Source organism: Dreissena polymorpha, chromosome 1 (assembly GCF_020536995.1).
Source record: "Dreissena polymorpha isolate Duluth1 chromosome 1, UMN_Dpol_1.0, whole genome shotgun sequence".
Classification (NCBI taxonomy): domain Eukaryota; kingdom Metazoa; phylum Mollusca; class Bivalvia; order Myida; family Dreissenidae; genus Dreissena; species Dreissena polymorpha.
Genome location: NC_068355.1, coordinates 159,489,344 through 159,513,390, shown reverse-complemented (window position 1 = coordinate 159,513,390; position 24,047 = coordinate 159,489,344). Strand labels below are relative to the sequence as shown.

Below are 24,047 nucleotides of genomic sequence, written 5' to 3'. Positions count from 1 at the left end.
AAATGTTCAGCTCCATGAGATACACATGCATGCCAAATATGAAGTTGCTCTCTTCAACAGTGAAAATGTTATGGCCAATGTTAAAGTTTTTGGACGGACAGACAGACGGCATATATTAGACAAGTGACCTTGAAGGATGACCTTGACCTTCACCTTTCACCACTCAAAATGCGCATCTTCGTGAGATGCACATGCATGCCAAATATCAAGTTGCTATCTTCAATATTGAAAAAGTTATGGCCAATTTTAAAGTTTTCGGACAGACAGACGCCATATATTTGACATTTGACCTTGAAGGATGACGTTGACCTTCACCTTTCACCACTCAAAATGTTCAGCTCCAGAAGATACACATGCATGCCAAATATCAAGTTGCTATCTTCAATAGTGAAAAAGTTATGGTCAATGTTAAAGTTTTTGGACGGACAGACAGACGCCATATATTAGACATTTGACCTTGAAGGATGACCTTCACCTTTCACCACTCAAAATGTGCAGCTCCATGAGATGCACATGCATGCAAAATATCAAGTTGCTATGTTAAATATTGAAAAAGTTATGACCATTAAAGTTTTCGGACGGACAGACAGACTGATTGACAAACAGTTCAACTGCTATATGCCACCCTACCGGGGGCATAAAAATGCAAAAGAAGAAATGCAATAACACTTATAATGATTAATATCATTATAACAATGCAAGTTGATCTTTCTCAATATGTGTTGTATTGTGCAAGGCCAGCTGAACCTTCTCACCAATGACAAATGGTAAAAATAATTAAATACCATGAGTAATAACTGCCATAAAGGGCCTTTGACGTAAGGTTACACCGCAGTTTAACCAGTTATTAATGGTGCATTTTACCAAAGATTGCTTCTATACATATTACATCAATAAGACACTGTCTCAGTCGTATATCTATCAAGGACTTGTACAACATACTGACCCCAAAGCATACAGACAGAAATAACAAATTAACGACGAGAGCAACAACATCCATGTAAAGAGTGGTCGTCAGTGAACCTGCATGATCAAGTCAAAACAAGGAAGCAAACTCCCCAAAAGGTTGCATTACATAATTAACATTGATTGAATGTGCATTGTATACTTGTAAAAAGACACTTACAACAACCTGAGATGAATTCTTTATTAATGACAGAGAACAATTTGCTTTGTGGCTGATTTGTCATGCCATTTATGAACACGCAGACGTTGCAAATGACAAAAAGCAAACATAGACAGAAATATTATTCAAATGCAACAACATAATTGAAATACTTAAAGATGAAGGGAAAAAAAACTCAAAATTTTAAAACAATATCTATGGATCAATAAAACCATGGCATAAGGCCTGAGGTATAGGTAGGACAAATAGGATATTGTTTGATTAAACATGCTTACAAATGATAAAATAATAACCATAAAACATATACAAATCAAAGACACAAATCATTCTGGAAAGTGCGACTGCATATTAGACTGTAACTTGAAAGGTCTTATCAATCAAACATATTAATTTATGCGTCTTGCCATCTCTTCTGAAAACAGTTTATGAAAGAACTATCAATCACAAATTGTTCGTAAATCAGAAATTAAGTGTTAACATCCCCCAACATCCAATTAAATGAATATTTTTCTATCAAGTAAAATGTAACTTTAACACATCACTTTAAATCTTATCCAATTCAAGAAAACTAGCCAATCAGCTTTATTACCCAATATTGAGTGCTATAATTATGTATAATTTAAATTAGCATCATCACGTTCATAACCCTTACTTGAAATACAATTACTTCGATAAATCACTGCTAAGAAGCCAATAAACATTCATTTGTTTAAACTGTGATACAAGTACTTTTAGGCAAACACATTTTGATCACACAAATAAAAGGAAAATGCCAAACAGGGCTTTCATGAACTTTTGAAAAGTGCATGTCTGAAATTTCCTGAATCTTCTGATTTTGACATTTTACCTCATTCAGTTAGAAATTTTGATAAGTGACACAAGTAATTAACTATTCTTTTTAACTATTCTTACTTAAAGAGAAGTACGCAATGCTCTATGAAAACTGGACATAATGAATGTTCCTGAAGTGTAAGTGACAATTTCAACCTAGACTGTTTTGTTTGTTCAACTGTTGAATTTCTGAAAAATTGCTGATTAAAGGAATCATCTCCACCTAACAATGATTTTACAAAACTGTTTTTTACCAAAAAATATTTTTTAAACAATTATAATGGTGCTTTTCATTTTAACAAATTAAAAAAAGTGGTGTTTTCACTAAAAAAGAACAATTTGAAAGAAAAGATATTAAAACATAAGGGTTACTAGATCTTTCTGTTTCTATAGACACATTCAGAAATGTAAATTATTTCCTTTGATTTTGTTGTTAAGAAATAACAGTTTAAGTTAAATACTAATCACTTGTATTGAAATATGTTAAATTCAGACCTGTTTACCCACCATTGCTTCTCAGACGTTTTGAGAACATCTGTTTTGGGTTGTTCTCAGTAGTTTTAATTTTTGCTATCATTTAGAGCTTTTAAACAGCATTACTGGATAACATATCAGTAACATCGTGTATAAAGAATTTGACAAATTGTTCATAATTGGTCATGTCAGCTTATTATATATCCTAGAAATACAAGAAACTGTCGGAGAAGGGTGATGCTCCCCAAAGTTTTTTTTTGTCACAATATTGCACTATATATTCAGATAAAAGGAAACGTCTTGAGGGCACAGTAGTTGGGGGGACAATAATTTTTTATAGAAAATTTCAAAGGGCCATAACTCTATGAAAAATCATCCGACCAGAACCCGCTGATAATATGCACATCTCCTCTTGGTAGTGAAGCTTCCCATAAAGTTTCATTGAATTCCGGTCATTAGTTGCTGAGAAATAGCCCGGACAAAAATTGTGCACGGACGGACAGAAAGACAGACAGACGCACACACGGACAGACGAAGAAGGTGACTACATGTATATGCTCCCCCCAAAATAAATTTTGGGGCAGCATAAAAAAAATACATAAATAACGAATTCCCTATATAGACAAGATTGTGTTCTTCGTCACAGCTGTCAAGAGGTCGCATACACAGGCACGCAAGGTCAAGACATGCAACCTAGACCGTCATATTACCAAACACACCTGCTCAGGTTATTAGTATTAATTAGCGGCTGTCAACATGTCCCATACCCTACTAACAGTACTGATCAATTATAAGTCACAAGTGGGAGGTTATAGCTGTGCCATGTACCACCCCTGCACCACGTATTATGAGCCATCTGTAGTACATGTATGATAGATGCCTTGTATGGGACTGTGTTGGTGTTTCAGTGATGTCATTTAAAGCACATGATACCAGAACAATAAAAAAATTCTGAACATTTATCACAATTCACAAATTAAAATCATAAACAAATTAAAGGAAATGATTGAGTGTTAATGTGTTTCTTAAAATTATACATTAATTTGAGGTCAGACTGTCCTCATTTTATATAACCTCATTTACAAATTAACATTTTTGAACATTTATCAAACTGTAGTGTTTTTCCCAGGAGGGCAAAGGGGATCGGCGCATTACATTCAAAAAGGGCATTTTAGCACGCAGTTTAGGCAAAAAAGGGCGAAATGTTCCCTGAATACCTAAATTACAGAGAAACATGTAATCACATTAGAAGCAGTTGTGGAAAAAATAACATATAAACAAGCACATTTAATGGTAATAGATGTATTTAACTTACTATGATTTATATTAATATATTTACCTTGCAATGTACATGTATGTTCCATGCTGTTTCAATAAACTGTACAGCACGACAAACATAATAAAGCAATATATGCATATGAATCTGATTATACACAGATCCACTAACATATAAATATCAAAGCGCTGAAGGCACTGAAGATGTTCGCTATTGCATAATTCAACACGCAATTCATTTTTGAAAATCAATCGCAAGTTTGAAATGAACACACGCCATTCAACTTTATAAAGTGTGTGTCATAGCGCACGGGTCGAGTTTTGTGTGCACTTTTTATCATCCTTATTATTTCATAGAAATAACTAAGACAAAATAAAAACAACATGCTTTTTGGAAGTTCTGAAAGCATAGAAAGTATGATGAAAATGGTAATGATAACTTAATATAAAGAAAATTTGCAGTCACCATATTAAAGGAATATTTTTTTCTTATATCAAATGACTATCTCACCAAGAATATAAATTCATAATGAAAGTTCCGTGTACAAAACTTTTGATTTTTGACACCATATACAAATTCAAAATGTACAACAATCTTCGTATCTTGTATATGGAGGAATAAAAGTATATAAACATTGCTGTTTATGCTTTACTTATTACCCGAGCAGTTCACACGGTGTCAACAACGCTAATATAAACATAGGTATAGAGCACTCATGCGCTTTTAGGCGTAGCTGTTTCAGTTTTCATCTTAGTGACTTTTACATAACGCCAACAGACACGCATGAATATTTTCGAATATTTAATAAGCTGATTCGAGATACAACCTCTGAATTTTTGCTATATCACTGCGTATGTGCTCAATTCAAAGGATGTAGCACTGTTCAGTGTAAGGAATTCCGGACTACTCTCTGTATGCTCAAACGACACAAATTGTGGCCCTGTTACAATTACGCGTTACAATCCATCTCGCAGAATTTCACTTTCGCCTCCAAGATGAGAAAACAATCATTAGCGAAATAGTATAGTGTCACGATATGAGAAAATCGTTTAATTATCATACCACAATGTTTGCCGTACTTGGTCAGCACGTCTGGAAATCATTCCTTAATGTGTGGATAGGCTGCCATTATTAACAAGTTTGCTATTTTCAATTCAATTTTGTATCAAAAAGCATTGTTCTTAAATGTGGCATTTTCAATTCGCAATGAGATTTGTAATGACCCTCTTCATGTGAAAATGGGTCTTATTCCATATGCGCCCATCATATAAATAGCCCACTCAGCTATCACTCCTTCTGGTAAGGAGAAACATAACATATTGAGTGATTTTAAAGCGAACAGCATCGCCTATGGCCTGACTGCGCAAAAGCACATGTTGGGTTTAGCAAACGCTTGCCGAAACGCATAAGACCCATTTTCGCATGACGGCGCTATTGACGTGTGATTTAAATGTGTCGAAAGAAAACTGCGTTTAAATCAAATATAAACATACGATATATTTTGATAGTGAAGAAAGATACTCATAACAAGGCATATGAGGACACATATGAAGTGCTCTCCCGTAGTATATTTTTTATTTTACTCACACTAATGTGTGGTTTGACAATGCTAACACACATTTCATGCGGTGAATATGCAGCTTACAAGTGAAAAACACAACACAATAGTTAAACTTTTGTTTAATTGTATTTAATTATTTAGAAAAGTAAATTGCTAATTTTATTTCAAAGTCAGCGTATACGCCGACTACATTTTTAAAAGACATTTATTGTTATAAATATATTTAATATAATATATTAGGTTGTTTTCGGTTTTAGTGATTAAAAAGCATTTTCGAGGTTGCCTATAGTATGCCTGTAGTATTATTCATGAACTCATATCCAACTGTCTATGTATTGAGAACTGTGAATATAAACAAGCTTAACCTTCTACTTACCTTCTGCTATTGCATTCGTATTATTATTATAAATTGTTCGTTATATTCGGGTTTAGCAATTATGAAACTTTTTTTTGTCTATTGTATCGCTGAAGTTATTGTTGAACTTATGTTCAACGTTTTATAAATTGAGAATATAAACAAAGACCTATAGATAATATGGGTCTTTGATATAAATAAGCGTCAACTTTTTCCCGAATCTCTCATTTTACGACCTGTACTACGTCATTGAGTTGTATGCGAGAGCGTAACCTATTGCGTTGTTATAACCCGTAAACTTTCCTTTGTTTATCGACAGACGCATCTATTAATAGCCTCATATATCATGAATGCCAAAACAACCGGGAAAAAGAACCACGTGACCAAATAGGACGCAAAACGCAAATACCATGCGACTACGACTTTTATTATGTAAGAAAGCTCCGCAATTCCTTTGAAGTCGGAGCCTTGTGATTGCTATTTCTTAAATAATTGACCTCTAACTGAAGTAAGCAAAGGAAACGCAGCACCTATAGATCCCTGCTTCTATGTGCGAAGGCAGATTGAATTTTACTAATGTATGGTTTGCCTATTATAACACACATTATAATGCGGTAAATATGCGACTAACAAGTAAAAAACACTATAATTAAACTTTTGTTTTGAATTAAGTTATTTAGAAAACAAAATTCCAAACCTTATTTCAAAACAGCAAGACTACATTTTTTAGAGAATATTATTGTTATATTTAAATGTTTTTTTTTAACAGTTTCAGCGATAATGAAACATTTTTTTATGTTGTCTATCGTATCCCTGTAATAATTGTTGAACTCGTGGTCAACGTATTATTAATTGAGACCTGTGAATATAAACAAGCGTAACCTTATACTACTGCGTTATTCTCACACGGACTCCCCTTTGTTTATCGCCAGCCTCAGATTTATGAATGAGCTGAGCGAAAATACTACGTCACGCACACGCAGCAGAAAGTGGACTATTTTAATCATTCATAAACAATCTCCTCCGCGGCACGTACAATACGATCATTGTTTATTGATTCTTTTCTATAAAACACCGTTCGAAAATATTGAATGTAACACGATATTAATATAATATTGCCATTTGTGAATACACATAATTGGAGAATTCAAACCTCTTGCATAAATTATACAACTCTTTCTTGCGCGGATACGCAAGCGGGTATTGGGTTAATCAAACCTAGTCGTATCGACCTGAATTTCACACTAAGCACTTTAGACGGGCGCTAAAGCGCCCATCTAAAAACCATGTTTGTCTTATCCCATTTTCTAACAATAATCTCGACAGATGTTTAAAATAACATTGCGAGTAAATTGATCGCTAACAATATGCAAACACTCGTTTCCGTGACATACATCCACCGAGTAAATTACAAATAAATAAATAATGTTGTTGCTATCTAAAACATTTTTATGCATCGTTGATTATCACAGATAATTCCTTCTTAATGTATAATCTCCATCGTTAATTCGATCGTTAACGACGTTATTTGCCATTTTTGCCGAGTCACAATTTAATTCTGTATAGTCCGCCATGTTGATAAAATGTCAAATGATGTAAGCGACAGGTGCTCATAGCAACGTTAAATCGTATAGGCGATTCGCATTTTGTTAAATTAGTATAAATCTCAGTAATTATTTCAATAATTAGATCTAATTATCTTAAAGACGAAAACAATAAAGAATAAATTTGTTTGTGATTTTAAATGTAATTATGCGTAAAAATATATGTTTTGATATAACTAAATAATGCATGCAATGCACAATTGCCACAAGAATAACATCGAGTTTTTCATCAAAAGTCTCCAAAGATAACATAGCCTCCGGCATAATCGATTGATACTGACATGGGGTTATTCACGCATGACTAATTCACAGCTTTGGAGCAGTCAGTAAGACCTACCTATAAATCGAGCACTGTTATAGATTATATCTGCTCAATTAATAGAGTCGATTAGACGTTGAAGTCTCTCGAGTAAATCAAGCACAGTCGGAGCGTCACAGACAATCAAGGAAGCTGATTTTGCGGACCAAGTTAGATCATAAGGCAATAAAGATGTAATCGATAAGGGCGCGTGGCGAAATTTGCCTTTGAAAAAAAGGGCGGGTGGCGAAATTTGCCTTTGAAAAGGGCAGCGTGGCGATCCGGGAGAGCGTCATGGCTTTTCGCCACGCTAAAATGGCCTGGGAAAAACACTAAACTGGCATGTTTATCAGGAATCTACAAAAGCAAAATACATGTATATAACAAATTTATGTCAACAAAAAAAGTTTTTAAAAGGGATATTGTAATTAAATTGAAAACTGGGTATTCCGTTTACTGATCTTGCTAACCAAAACAGGTTCCATTTCCAGCTCACGTTTACATTTTACCACAATTAATCAGCTAATGAATTGTCACTATTTATAGACTGTGCATACAAATTTCATCAGGCAATTAATAACAATAATGTATTGCCCATCATAGCTATTTTTAACAAATATGTAATAGCAGATACTAAATAATGGCAGCTATACCATAAATCTGTCGTTTCTTACCACATGGTATCATCTCTTATTTTAAAGCTGTTGGCTGTCACCTGACTATAAGGTAATGTTCTGTATAGTCATGCAGGCATGTGACAACCAATAGCTAAATGCCTGTAAGCACTCATTTTTGTGACAACAGTTTCGGCAGCATTATGACAGTGGTTGCTTATTTATGTTTGTAAACATACAGCTTTCGTCAAACAGCATGATAGTGCTTGCATATTGTCATTTGTTAACATACCACTTTCATCCTTTATGAAAATTAAAAATTGATAAAACTTTCTTGCCCCACATTTTTGCAAGTTTTGCTCCAAGAATTTGGAAGTTTGTACAATATGACATGACGAACAAAAATATAACATGTAAATTACAAGTTACATAGGGTAGCATTATATTTCTTCTCCATGTACAGCTTTTATTTATTTTTTTCTCTGCGTTTATTTATTGTTCTGATCAAGACTGGTACTAAGGCGAGGATTGTCTACGTCCACACTTCCAAGAGTTTGATATTAAAAGTTGAATGCGTATCTAATGCAATTTTTTAATACTTCAATGACTAAAAGTTTCGAAGTATTGAAAAATATTCGGGAGTACAGTTAATTTCTCTCAATTTTGCCCCTCCTATATGAAGATAATGTAATAGACCATGTGGAACTTGGATTGCACCATGTACACTATCAAGTTGTACTGAAATATCTGGCAACAATTTGATCAACATTAAACAAGACTATTGTCAAGCAATATAAGTCCCCTACCGGCTCCACCATTGTCAGAAAATTCCAACATATTCAGATTATTTTTTTATATATATTTGTTGCCATAGCAACCAGAGTTTTTGACGAAGGAACAAAATGAAATGACGTGCATAATGTCCATATTGCCATCTATCCATGTTTCAAGTTTCATAAAAAAATATTAAGAACTTTAAAAGTTATCACAGGATCCAGAAAACCACCATTTCAGCAGTATTTCTAGGGTATTTGTTGCCATAGCAACCAGATTTTTGAAATAGGAACAAAATGAAATGACATGCATAATGTCCATATTGACATCTATCTATGTTCCAAGTTTCATGAAAAAATATTTATAACTTTTAAAGTTATCGCAGGATCCAGAAAAGTGTGACAGACAGACAGACTGACTGACAGACTGACAGACGGAGCGCAAACCATAAGTTCCCTCCGGTGAAACCGGTAGGGGACTAACAAAGCTGAGTTATCAACAATACAGCCTTCTTTTTACAATAAGATCACACCATCTTTTGTCATACACATAAACAACCAATGGAAAAAAGCAAAACAAAACAACACTAATCAATGGTGACAAAAAACTCGTTTCAGCTGCAATTTGGACTTTATCAAAGTGAGCAGTGCTGAATAGGGTAAGAGCTTGAATGTTACATGGTAACAAATTTCCCAAAAAATATATTTCATTGCTGTCATTTTAGTTGCCTTCATGACACTAAGCCAAAACAAGATATTATAAAGGCTACAAATAATTAGATTTATGACTGTCAGCAACAGAGAAGCCCACAACCGTTAAAACATATCAACAAAAGAAGTGTGAGTGGTAAATTCCCCGTGGTATGCAGAAAATGACAGAAGATATTAATGGCTGGATAGAAACAGCTGGCCTTGAAGCAGCCACAAGCTTATTTCACTAATTATACAAAAATTCCACTGGCAATTCATTTATTATTACAACATCATTCATTATAACAAATGTGTTCCTTTGTGGCCTGGTCACAGATGCATGGCCATATTGTTCTTGTCACATGGCAAACACCATAAAGGCAGTCTCTATTCATAGTAGTAACATGTTTACACTTAGTTTTATATTAATATCTATCATCACACTTTGATAATTACTCATTTTTAATCAGATAAACTTAAAATTACTTTACGTAAACAAAATAAGCATGCCAAAAGCTAACCTTTTTCAACAAAATTTTCAGGCTAAATTGGTGAGAATAGTTTACCCATACCGAAATTGCAACACATAATGTAATTAAATTAGCAGACATTTGCATAAAGTTTGTTCACTTATAAGCTTAGTTTAAAATCAGTGTAACGTAGTCATCATTGTCAGGAACTTTGTCGTGATTTGGCACATTACTTAGTGGGCTTCTGGTGTTTCTTTTTTGCTAAATATAGGCAAGCCTGAATGAAAAATTTGCTTGCTCTCGAGTATTAACTTGAAAGAATTTGGATTGCTTAGCCAGATTGCTCATTTCATTGAGTTGTTTTCGTCACTAACAAAACAATTCAAAAGCACAGAACAAGTACCTTTTGGTTAAACAGCCTGCAATTCAAAAGCACAGAACAAGTACCTTTGGGTTAAACAGCCTGCAATTCAAAAGCACAGAACAAGTACCTTTTGGTTCAACAGCCTGCAATTCAAAAGCACAGAACAAGTATCTTTGGGTTAAACAGCCTGCAATTCAAAAGCACAGAACAAGTACCTTTGGGTCAAACAGCCTGATGAAGTAGGATCGTTGAGGATTGTCCTTCACGAAGCACACGACACCACAGCAACGCTTGTTCCATTTCTGCTTGTTGGTCGTGTCACCGAGGTACAGCTGAACGACAGCTGTTGAAAGGCTCTACAATTAAATAACGACATCCAAGTTGTGGGTAAAAAATAGTAAATGCATGGGTGTAAAGAATTGTCTCAGATGGCTTATCTAAAGTAGGACAACAATGTTCTGCCTATGAAAAATGTGTGTTAGGAGAAGCATGATAACCTATTGTTTCAGTGAGAGTCAAAACTTTTTAGTGGAGAGTGTCATCTTGGCTATACCTTGTCTGACCCAACTGCACTACATGTTTTCCTTAAATTTTAGAATTCATTAACAGACTCATTCTCAATGCAGAAATGTAGTATTTTTTTCTTCAAGTGGACAAACGTTCAAATAAAATGAGCCAAAATCCTTAATACTTATATGGTACTCTTTCTGTTGTAGGGGATGGCTTGGTAGTCACTAGTCTGTTGATAACTAACTAGTCTATCTAATAATTTGAAAAATCCTATAGTTACTTTCATGTATTATGGTTTTATGCCAAGTCTTTTAATTTGCCATTGAATATTTGCAAACATTTATGAAAAATTTCAAACACTTTTAAAGCTTTTACCCAGTTTAGAGGCGAAGCAGTGGACATAATTCGACCAGTCCCAAGGGGCAGTATTGGGGGAGGGGTCATATAAAGGAGGTGCAGTGCCCTGCTATTTCGCTCTACATCATTCCTACATAATGATTATCATTCCGATATTTGTACTAAGCAATTACCTTACATAAAGGTTATCATCCCAACATTTGTGCTAAGCTATGTCAAATGCCTTCAATACATGGGGTTATAAAGCTTTAAATAGCTGTATTATGACAATATATAAAGAGTGTTGTTTTTCATATATATTTTAATTCATCACAAACCTCAAAGTATGACCTTAACTTAAAATGAAACAATAATGTTCTTTCATGAGACACACCTTCTCAGATAGGTTAACATTGGTATTCTACACTGCTTTAATGCATGGTAAAGTTGGATCTCAACAAATGTTGACAATTTAGTGCTGTACATCAGTCATTGACTGCAAAGTTTCATTATGAACTTTAAAGGCAGACATGTGGTTCTTCAGTTTGATAGTCTGCCTGTATTATTTCAACAGTAATGTACAACGTAATTTTGAAATCTCTCAATCATAGTCAACATCAGGTGAAGTAAAATTAGTCTTATAGCTTGGGCAAGTCCTTTTCCACAATAAGGTTCTGTACACTACGCGATCCGTGATTCTTGCCTAATTTGCGGAGTCATGGTGGACAGTTTGATTTTTTAGTGGAAAATCACCGAGATTTCAAGTGATTTGTCACTCCGCCGTCGCGCGAGAGCAAGATAATCTTCGCGATGATTCTCCGCAATTTTGTGGTGATTCGCCATGATTCACCGCGATTCGCCCTGATCGCAATGGATATCGGTGACATCAGTGTTTTTCCAATTCATTCATATAAACTTAATCGTATTGATAACTGTATGCATACCGCTTTTCTAATGTTAACAATTATCTGATAATCCAACATAATTGCAACATCACTTACGAAACAAGGGCTGTTTGTAAAACATGCATGACCCCCATATGGGCTGTCAGTTGTAGTGGCAGCCATTGTGTGAATACGTTTTTTGGCACTGTGACCTTGACCTTTGACCTAGTGACCTGAAAATCAATAGGGGTCATCTGCAAGTCATGATCAATGTACCTATGAAGTTTCATGACCCTAGGCGTAAGCTTTCTTGAGTTATCATCCGGAAACCATTTTACTGTGTCAAGTCACCGTGACCTTTCACCTAGTGACCTGAAAGCAAATAGGGGTCATCTGCGAGTCATGCTCAATGAACCTATGAGGTTTCACGATCCTAGGCGTAAGCGTTCTTGAGTTATCATCCGAAAACCATTTTTCTAAGTTGAGTCACTGTGACCTTGACCTTTGACCTAGTGACCTGAAAATCAATAGGGTCATCTGCGAGTCATGATCAATGTACTTATGAAGTTTCATGATCCTAACCATAAGCGTTCTTGAGTTATCATCCAGAAACCATTTTACTATTTCAAGTCACTGTAATCTTGACCTTTGACCTAGTGACCTGAAAATCAATAGGGGTCATCTGCGAATCATGATCAATGTCCCTATGAAGTTTCATGATCCTAGGCATACGCGTTCTTGAGTTACCATCCGGAAACCATTTTACTATTTCGGGTCACCGTGACCTTGACCTTTGACATTGTGACCTGAAAATCAACAGGGGTCATCTGCGAGTCATGATCATTGTCCATATGAAGTTTCATGATCCTAGGCATAAGTGTTCTTGAGTTATCATCCCGAAACAATTTTACTACTTCGGGTCACAGTGACCTTGACCTAGTGATCTCAAAATCAATATGGGTCATCTGCAAGTCATGATCAATGTCCCTATGAAGTTTCATGATCCTAGGCATAAGCGTTCTTGAGTTATCAACCGGAAACCATATTACTATTTCGGGTCACCGTGACCTTGACCTTTGGCCTAGTGACCTGAAAATCAATAAAGGTCATCTGCCAGTCATGATCAATGTAACTATGAAGTTTCATGATCCTAGGCTTAAGTGTTCTTGAGTTATCATCCGGAAACAATTTTACTATTTCGGGTCACCGTGACCTTGACCTAGTGACCTAAAAATCAATATGGGTCATCTGCGAGTCATGATCAATGTACCTATGAAGTTTCATGATTCTAGGCCTAAGCGTTCTTGAGTTATCATCCGGAAACTATCTGGTGGACGGACATACGGACATACAGACATACGGACATACAGACGGACCGACATGAGCAAAACAATATACCCCCTCTTCTTCGAAGGGGGGCATAAAAATAATCTTAAACATTTATGACAACAAATATGTATCCTAAACACAACATATGCCTACACCATTTTTCAGAAGTGTAAAGAGTACAGTGCATTATGGGGCATAGCTTTCATTGGACGAGCGAATTTAAATATAGATTGAATGCAATACGGTCATGTAAAAAATATGTTTTATTGCGTCAAACACAGCATCTGAAAAACATGCTTCCCGAGGACTTTCTGTTAACGGGTAAAAATGAAAGTGAATATTTGTTAACAGTTACACTGCGATGGCATGTTAAAAAATCGTCTGGATTGTTTCATTTATTTTTCTTACACGTACTGCTCTGACGTGAGTTTTTCACACCTTTTTCACACCTTTATTGACATTACACAACAGATAAACACCAATTAGCTGTCAAAATGGTTTAACCTCTAAGCGATTAAAATCGGTTAAACAGACGGATAAAGCAATGAAGCTGTGATTGTCGACATCTTTGTACCGGATTGCCGAATTTCAGATTTTCAGTTTGCGGAGTCATTTTATGCCAATTCCTAATGGGCCAAATATTTATTATTTTGGTTATTTACAATGTATCCTAGTTTGCGGAATGCATATTTTCGATTCCCATGTTGCCGACTTCTTTTCATCGCAAAAAAAGTTGAATCACGGCGGTTCACGGTGATTCCGGCTGATTGCCTTACAGCGAGATACATCCGCGACAGTCACCATGGAATCGCCGAGACATCACCCAAATTTTCTTGTCGCTCAGAATCACTGTGATTTGTCACGTTGCATCGAATGCGATGATGCGAGAATCGCTGCAAAAATCACGGGTCTCGTAGTGTTTTTTGGACTTAAATATTTGTGGGGACGTATACTGTGTTTACTAAGTTTAAATACCTTCATAGACGAAAAATAGTCAAATTACAATCCTAATTTGAAACTTTTCACATAATGATTTGTAGGCATAGAGTTCCTGATTGGCCTCCAAACCAGCAAGATTTGTATCTATTGATGCCATAAGTTGGTCTCAGTGACTTAGTAACTTTTGTTGAAGTTATTCTCCCAATTAATATTTTAGGTCTGTCCATGTAGCTCTAACTTCCATTATTCAATACATTTACAATTTATGAATTTGAACTATTTAAAAAGCTGCCAAAACGCAACCATCTTTAAACACTACTTAAACTTAATGTGTCTTGATATCTATGTAGCATAAGTAAGAAAAGAAAAAATATTATCTAAAATGCTTTTAAATGAGACTTCTGTTTAAATGTACACAGTTATTCAGCCTCATGGAAGACATTTTCAAAACCAAAATAGGGAAGTATTTCAATCTCAAGCAACATTTGAATCTATATATAACAGCCATGCATGTGATGAGCTTTAAAATCTAACAGGAACTAAATGCAAACAAAATCATACTTTGCTAAAACAATACAAGCGAAAAAGTTTCAATGATATTGCTTATATGGTTTATTTAAAATTTCTGGTGTTATTTTTATTAAATGATCTTTATAATTTTGTTTTTGATAATTTTCCTCAAAAATAAATGAGCCATGCTCTATGAAGGGGGTTTAATGCATGTGCGCCTAAACTGAATTTTTGCTAAGAAGAGACTTTCTTTAAACGAAAATTATCATAAAAGTAGAAAGTGTCGCACAGGCTAATAAATGAAACCCCTTTTTCAGAGCACGGCCAAAATATTGATTCAAATGTATCTGTAGTGTGGAAAGATCTAGAGGGAAATAAAAGGGGCTGCACCCTGCTTCTGTGTGGCTCTGCCCTCCTGTCTCTATGGACTTGTCATATGAATTTTTTTTTAATCCTTTACCACTAAGAAACGTATTTTCACATATTTGTAGTCCCATAGAAAGTTATATTTAATTTAATACCTTTCTTTATTAATACTAGATTCAAGTTAAGGCTTCATTTCCAAACCTTAGATACTGATGAGCAGCAAACAGCATAAAACCTGAACAGACTGTGAGTAACTTGCAGGCTATTCTGGTTTATACTGTTTGCTCATAGCCATTTTCACTTTGCTTTTAAGTGAAAAAGGGTTAAGTAGGTCATTATAGCCAATTATACAAAACTTTGATTGTTTATTTCTCACCATATTGTCTGAATTCTACATAAGCAACACATCCAATTACTTGTTTGTACGCCATGTGTCATTTCTCCGTAAATCCATGCACATTTTTGTACTAACAGTTTAAAATGAATAACATAGGAATTCTTATGTTTAATTAACTACCACTTTAGTAATTTCACTACTTGATTTTGTCCCAAATGTGTGATTTTTAATGCCAGAATTTCTATTTTCAAGGGGAGCCGGACTCATTCCAAATGGCAAAAAACACAACTAGCAAGTTCGCTAAAATTGCTTTATTTACAAGCCTACACATGTGGATCACCCTACCAGTCTACTGCTCATTGGTATTTGGGAATGTAAAAATAATTAAGATTAACCCTTTGCATGCTGGGAAATTTGTTGTCTGCTAAAATGTTGTCTGCTGAATTTCTAAAATTAGAATTTTCTTCGATTTTTTAAAGAATTCTATCAGAATAGCAAACAGTTTGGATCCTGATGAGACGCCACGTTCTGTGGCGTCTCATCTGGATCCAAACTGTTTGCAAAATTCGGTTCCAGCACTGAAAGAGTTAAACTCTCGAGGAGTCTCTAAACTCTTTAGCCAATACCCCACCACAGGGCTCATGTTTTCGCTTCACAGGGTAGTAATTTAAGACCTACCTCAGAAAATGCCCTGCATTTGTACATAGATCCAGCAAATTTATAACTATTCATTTTTGTAAAATAAGTCTAGATTTGAGAGGGAGGAATTAACTGAAAGGAGAAAAAATCACACCCCTTGCTTGCAGTATCAGCCATTTGCAAAAATATTGAAAATTAGGCTTGAAGAAAATCTCATTTGCGAAAATACTAACATTTGGTAAATTGGTTGTAATAAAAATCAGCTACATTTGAACATGTATCTTACCCGAACTGATTTCTATTTGTTTCATTACCAGTGCACATGCTAGCTCTGCAAATCAATATTTAGATCACTCATATCTGAGATAACATTGTTTAATGACAGTTCGGGTGAGTGGAGCCATTGGTAATAAGGAAGGACAAAATCATATACAGTCCAACCCCTACTTCAAGTCACCCCTCATCGCCGGCCACCCCGTGTAGGCGGCCGGTCTGTGCCGCGACCGTCGATAAACACTATAATGCACCCCTCTTAAGCGGTAACCCCGTTTCTCCGGCCAGCGGCCAGCAATTTTGCATCCCAAATGTTTAATTCCCCCCATATGAGTGGTCACACGCAAGTAAGTCAGTCATGTACATTGGCAAAATTACACAGACGCAACGGCAAAAAAATCGATACGTACTTCCAGTCTGCGGTTTAGGCTCTGCAGTATTGAAGCGTGATGTGTGATAAACATTTTGACAGCCAGTTTGCAAATTGCAATTTATTAGCGGCGGATTATCGGGTTATCGGGTTAAAAGCATATATTTGACCATTTGATCTTTTTGTTTCCGCACGTGCGAATATCAGCTATTATTACTGGAAAGGAGATTCTTAATTTATAATTTATTATTTGTAGCTCATACTATTTCAAGCACACATTTATGACAATTATCGGCTAATTAAAAGTTAAAAAAAACAACAAAACTTTTAACCGAAATCAACTGATCTACATGTTCTCTGTGCTACAAAGTTTTTATCCAAAAATCAATACACGCATGCTTTCAAACCAAGGGTATGGCGTGACATTGTACATTGGTGCATAATTTTAGCGCGCTTTTGTCGGGACAAAGGAAATACACGATGCTAGAATTTGTAAACGTCTCGTTAACATTAAACAATCGGGAGTGTGTTTCGGATTACAAATTTTTATTCTCATTTGGGAATAAAACAAAACATTTATATTTGTTTTATATTTACAATGATTTCAATATTAATTTTGATAATACCCTTTACGCGGCGAAAAAATGTTTTTATAATATTATGCATGAAAAGCACGATTACCAGGAGGATTACACCCCGTTGCTATTATCAGTCTCTTAAGTAACTGGCCACGATTTTATCGTGAAGGAGATCACTGTCGGGACCAATTCGTGCGGTAGGTATTCAAAGCCATAAAACTGCAATAAACCGATTAAATTATCGATTTATAGTGACACGGGAGTTATTCACGCACAACTGATTCACAACTGTTCCCATCTTAAGTACATTGGGGCCATACAACGCGCATTGTGTAAACAATGAATCATGAGAATGATTCTTTTTCATTGACTTGATTCTGATGATGATGATATTGATGATGATTAGAAAGATGAATAGAATATTTTTTTGAATGAAAATGTTGTCTTATAGCTGGTTTTAGAAAAGAAGAAATAAAATTATTTTAAGTCTATACATTGTTTAGTACATGTACACATATTTACCATTTTGTTTATACAAAAATTGAAAAGTTGGCTATGCACTCATCAACTCCAGACTCCCTATGACCCAACCCCCTCTAAAGAGGCCATTCCGCTTAAGCAGCCAATTTGGCTGTTTCCCTTGACTGGCTGCTGAAGAGGGGTTGGACTGTATATTCATTTTCATAAATAAACCGATGCCTTTAATCCACAGTCACTGTTTTACTTAATTTACAGATAATATTGTCATCTCCCTACCAAATATGGCCAGTTGCAAAAGTCGTATGTTGAATAAACAACCATGAAAAGAAACTTGACAATAAATAAAAAAAAGTATTAAGGCTGTTATTTTACAGCTTTCTGTTGATTAATAAGTTTATTTATATTTTATGTTTAAACCATAAGCTTATGATATGATGAGACATTTTAATATGATGGGACATTTTATCTCGGCAAAATTTTGGAATGACATTGTATTTTGTTAAGAGAACCTACTAACCTGTAGATAAGCAATTTACCGGGTATTTTTGCTTATTATTTTGAGAGAAAAAACTTGTAAACTATCGGCACCGGAACTAAGAAGTTATGCAGTAGACATCTGGCGTGTTTCGGATTACATCGATACGTCATTCCCACCGATACGCAGTACTCAAAGTATACTGTGTTTGTTACCATTAGGTTGATTTAACTGGATCTTATAGACATTTAGTGATTAATGGTCATTTCTAACAGCCTTGCTGTTGGGTTTGCTTTTTAGCTATGCAGTTAAAATGTCTGACTATAGTACCACTTTGGAGATCATGGAATCAATCCCACGCTTGAGCTTCATATTTTATAAATCAGGCCTTTTCCAATCCATTTTGGGAAAACGCCACACTGGAATTTTGGGAATTTCCCTTCAGGAAAAAACCCATTTTAGGTAAAAAATATTCGCAAAACTGGCTGAATTGGGAAAATCAATCGCATGTAAATAGTGTTTATCTTTTATTTCACAGAAGCCGTTAACTGGTAAATAAGGACTATTTTGATAACATATTATTAAAATTTTACAAAATATTAGGAACATGTGTGATAAGTGCAGTTTTTTATCTGATTTTGGGGAAAGGGCCTGGCCTTTTTTGAGGGGAAAAAATCACACTAAACGCCGGATTTTGGGGAAAATAAGGAAAGTCTTAAATAATCAATTTAACATATTTTACTGTTTTTAAAACAAATTCAAGGCAACAGATAATTTAATTATGCAATATTTTTCTATTTTCTACACTGAATCATGATAACTTATACATTAAAAGGTTAAAAAAAATTATATATTTTTTTTTTGGAATTTGGATTTTTTTTTTCAATTGGGAAAAAAACAACCAGATTTGCATTGGGAATGGGGCCAATATTCGGACCCGTGGCATAGGACGGAAAAAGCCTGTAAATAATGGCGACAAGGCAAACACAAACTAAGAACATGCAAATGGGTCTGACCTTTGTGTAATGATTTCAGGGAGCCACTTGTGTAGTGGTCGACACTTATAGCAAAAGTGTCCGTGCCGTGAAACCATAGGGACTGTTAAGTAAAAATATTCTATTATACTACATATATATACTAGGGATACAACTGTGAAAATTCCTGCACACAACCATGGTGTAAACAATAGCGAAAAATTGCCTCCAAACGCAATAAATACACCAATTAAACTGTATTACAACAGCCAAGACATTTATCTTTCAGAAAATAATACAATTGGCAATAAAGTACAAGCTTTTCATTGAACTAAGAGAGAAAGTTTCATTCAAAATGCTCAAAAATCCTTACTTGGACACAGGTGTGCACAGCTGAAAACTGAGAATTCTAGAAGTAACTTTCGTATTCCTTTGTTATAAAGCTCTTTTGTTGGTACATATTCCTTGGATAGTTTTTTTCATAGTAAAATAGAACATAATAAATATTTAGTGAGCATATTTTGCTAGAAATTCACATCAATCTGCTTCAATTTCACAATGACAATGTTTTACTTTCATTTTGGATAGTTCACATGTATTTCTAACATGCGATTTGATTGGTTGAAATTCCACTGCAGTAATAAATCCAGCGATTCACGTTCCACGTAACATTACCTGACAAATTGCATACAAATCCTTGAAGATAGTAGAAATGTAAACAAATTTAATATTTACGGTGTTTTACATATACAGTACAGCCAAAGCGGAACAAACGTATTTCGCGATCCGCGGCGGCAAGGCGAAACGAGTCGATGCCGCGTCAGTCGTTGAAGCCGCGTCAGTATGCGGCGGCAAGTCGCATTTCGCCGCGAAACTTCGCATCTGTCCGCCGAGGCATGCCGCGGTCCGCGACACGATGCCGAGTCGATGCGATCATGAAATATTATTTTTTTTTAATTATTAGTTACATGTAGTTAACAAATTTTGAAATAACAATTATAATAATAATTAAAATCATAATAAATTTATTGTGCGCGGATTGGATTAGCATATACATGTAAGCATGGTTAATGTGTCTGGCCAATTATTAAGTTTGTTTCCCGCCCGTAGCGTATGTATTTCACACATAAACAAGGTCACGTTATTATGTTTTCGCACATACAAGTGGTCAAGGCTCCAGCATATGGTGGATTTATAAATTAATTGCATGTTGATTCCGCTATTATATTTTAGCTGAGAAAATTAGCAGTTTGAAGCCACATCAATAATCAAGACGGTGACGACGTATTTGTAGTTTTGTTAATTATCAGCTTATTATAACTATTGTTTGAATATGCGTATATAAACACGTTTTATCTTGTTCATATTATACAGTTAATATCGCTACTAATTACCCGATAATCCCGTATATTCCAGTTTTAAAGCAAATGCTGGTTAATATTTACGATACACAAACATTCTCGATATTTCCTTAAGTATCAAATACATTTTGGCATTTGTTACTATTTATAGAGATGATGAAATAACGTCTAATCGGGGCGTTTTTTTTCTCCACTTAACACGCGATTTACGCCTGACGTGATGTTCATGTATTTATACAACACAAAATACACCCAAACTTTCCAAACGACGTTCTACATGTCTGCATAATTTTCGCGCGCTTTTTATGAAACAAAGGATATTTTAGCACTGTTTATTTGACGCTAGAATTTGCCAAAGGACGCGTTAGCATTAAAATTCGGAAGTGTGTTTCGGATTACAAATTTAATAATGATAATCGAACGAAACATAAACAGTTGCGCGTAATTAATTATACGCTACACATACATGTATGTACATGTAGGTGGATATCTTTTCACTCGATCCGCCGCGTACGTATGCGGCGGATTTACTCCGCGAAAGTACGCGTGGTTAATACAGACTCGACGTCGTTGCGCGGATCGATGCCGAGTGCCACGGCGATACGCCGCGTGAACACAAGATTCGGCCGCCGCGGACTAATAATCTGGCCGTGGCATAGCCGCGGATTATGTTTGTGCCGCTTTGGCTGTACTGTATGCAGTTACATGCAATTATGGAAGGTGTCTACTTTGATTAATAAAGTGTCTATGGATAATAAAACAAGGTAAAATTCGCTCAAATTCTCTGTAATTATTAAATTATGAAACAAAATGTGTCAAAGTGGGTGTGCACACCTGTGTCGCATTTCGAAAATTTTACCGTTTTTCATGAAACTTTCATTTCAAACACAACTATGAACACTTTTACTGCTATAAACATAGTTGTTATCTGATAGATAAATGTCTGAGCTGTTGTTATACAGTTTTTTTGGTGTAATTATTGCTTTTGGAAGCGATTTTTTTTTGCTATTGTTCAGACCATGATGTTGTGCAGGAAATTTGACAGTTGTATCCCTTGAATATATGTATATAGTATAATAGAGTATTTTTTAACTTACGATCCCTGTGCGTGAAACATTAAGAGGGGGAGGAGTGTAGTGATTAATGGTCACTTCCAACGGTCTGGCTTTTCGGCTAGCTATTTAGCGACGTGGTTAGAGTGTCTGACAGACTACCGCTCTGGAAATCGTGCTGTCAATCCACTGCTTGAGCTCCGTATTTTCACAATACTCAATAGACATACATGACACTTTTTTATTACATGAAAAATAAGTCAACTTTGAGCTGTACGTATATACTCATAAAAGCTCAAAGCATTCAATTACAACTAAGAGATTCGCGGGACACATTTTTTACATCGCTTTTGGCACGTTTTGCCTTTAACAAGAAGAACTTTTAACGGATAACTGGTGATCAACTCTTACCGAACAGCCCCATCCGAAAGCCGCGAAAATAGCTTCATTTTCGTTGTCGGACAATAACTGTGATCTTTCATTTTTTTTCTGTTGTCGAGTAGACATTGTGTTAGCCTTCTTTTTATTACTTTATGGGTGAAAATTCACATATATTTAGCAATATTTACAGTCTCTTCCTGGTTGTTGTGATATCCGGCGAATTTTGCAAGTTTACAATATTGGAAAATATAGGCCCATTTATAAATTTAAGAATTTTATTTAAACATGCAAATAGATAAAATTGAAAGAATCTGAATAACAAATGGAAAATGACATCGTTCATGTAAGCATCTTTCAATTCATGACAAGATTTGTTTAAAATCTTCACACTATTATATGCGCATTAATATATTTGTCATTTCGTCAACAGCTGATCGGAAATAGATCCACAGCAGTTCTGCACGACTTCACCAGTGGGTCGACATGTCTGGTACATGGAAGCTCCGCCCACCTAAGTCCAAATCACAAGCTGTAAGCTTAAAAATTCATTGCCACTGTAGGCTTCATAGAAATAGGACGTACAATCTGGTTTCACATTAAGCATACATAAATGGAAGTTTCATGCTTTTGACATTTGGTGGTCAATAAACTAATGTGGATTAACTATGCTTAATTATTTTTGTTATAAATTATTTAATTAAATCAATAAATGTATGAAAAGTGTGAGAAAGCATATATTAGACATTTTGACACATATAACATTTAATAACTGTTTTTGATTTTAAAATACTTCAAAAGCCTACCATAGGTAGGTGGAAATGAAAGGGGCTATACCAGTGACAGTAGCAAGCATGGATTTGATGCTCCAAGGCGAGCTCATGTTGCCAGGCAGAAAGTCACCCAATGGACCGCTGATTGTGCATGGGCATCGCCATAACCTCAAGAACAGATTCGAGCTCATACGAACACTTGGGGAAGGCACGTATGGAAAAGTGAAGCTTGCTGTTGAGCGGTCAACGTGCGAACAGGTTAGTATTGCTGATTATTCACTGGAAGTTAAAACTTAAATTGTATACACATGTACATGCCGCAAGTGATCGACATGATAAAATTTATTTATTTTACCTTGATTCCATCGAAAGGCTTTGGCTGATAAAGACACGCTTGAATCTGTTTCATATAAAGAACCAGTATTTAGTGTCTTGGATAACGCTATCCAAGTAGGGATCAAACTCTGGACCTCCCCTTTGCAAGACAGACACCATATTTATGTCACCATTGTGGCCTGTAATATTGGTTATACTGTTGTAAACAATTCTGTTTGTTTGATATACTGACAGAGCATAATTGGTCATATGTTGGAACATAGTATATATATTTTTTTTTAATTTATATTTTATTACTACTTAATTATTATATTTTTTTAATTTCATGCTGCTAATCAATGATAGTATTGGATTTTATCCTGCTTAATTCTTTGCTTTAAAAATTTTAATTTGTGAAAAGCTTTACATATTTTTGCAAACAAAACAGTAGCGAGTTTCCCCTTGAGTGGTCATAAAATGCTATCATTAATTTTGCGCCCCATAGCTATCTTAGACCAGGTTTAAAATAATTAATTATTGAAAAATTTGAATATCAATGGTGGTATTTAAAGCATGAATAAAAGAGCACCTTGCCCTTTTAACAAAGAGCATCCTGCCTTTTTCAAATCTTAGCTTGAGCACTGCTGTTATCCCCTAATTGATATGCATTTAACTGTACAACTATATTTTGTTGCCACAAAGTTTACTCAGTCGAGGATATTTTTTTTGTGC

At 35.2% G+C, this 24,047-nt stretch overlaps 2 protein-coding genes across 4 annotated transcripts in view; one reads left to right on the top strand and one right to left on the bottom strand.

The window, feature by feature from the left end:
- Positions 1–22,466, bottom strand: part of LOC127858181 (actin nucleation-promoting factor WASL-like) — a 39,073-nt gene extending 16,607 nt beyond the window's left edge. For both annotated transcript variants that reach the window (XM_052395157.1, XM_052395161.1), the window contains exons 1-2: positions 22,261–22,466; positions 10,652–10,792 (exon numbers count right to left, since the gene is read on the bottom strand). In XM_052395157.1, coding sequence (XP_052251117.1) covers positions 10,652–10,792; positions 22,261–22,356 — 237 coding nt within the window. In that variant the 5' untranslated portion in view covers positions 22,357–22,466. The remainder of the gene's footprint in view (positions 1–10,651; positions 10,793–22,260) is intronic.
- A 180-nt stretch (positions 22,467–22,646) lies between these two features.
- LOC127858159 (NUAK family SNF1-like kinase 1) overlaps positions 22,647–24,047 on the top strand; it is a 38,002-nt gene continuing 36,601 nt past the window's right edge. Inside the window, exons 1-2 of one of the 2 annotated variants that reach the window (XM_052395138.1) lie at positions 22,647–22,761; positions 23,029–23,258. In XM_052395138.1, coding sequence (XP_052251098.1) covers positions 23,049–23,258 — 210 coding nt within the window. In that variant the 5' untranslated portion in view covers positions 22,647–22,761; positions 23,029–23,048. The other variant, XM_052395130.1, reaches the window with a different exon arrangement.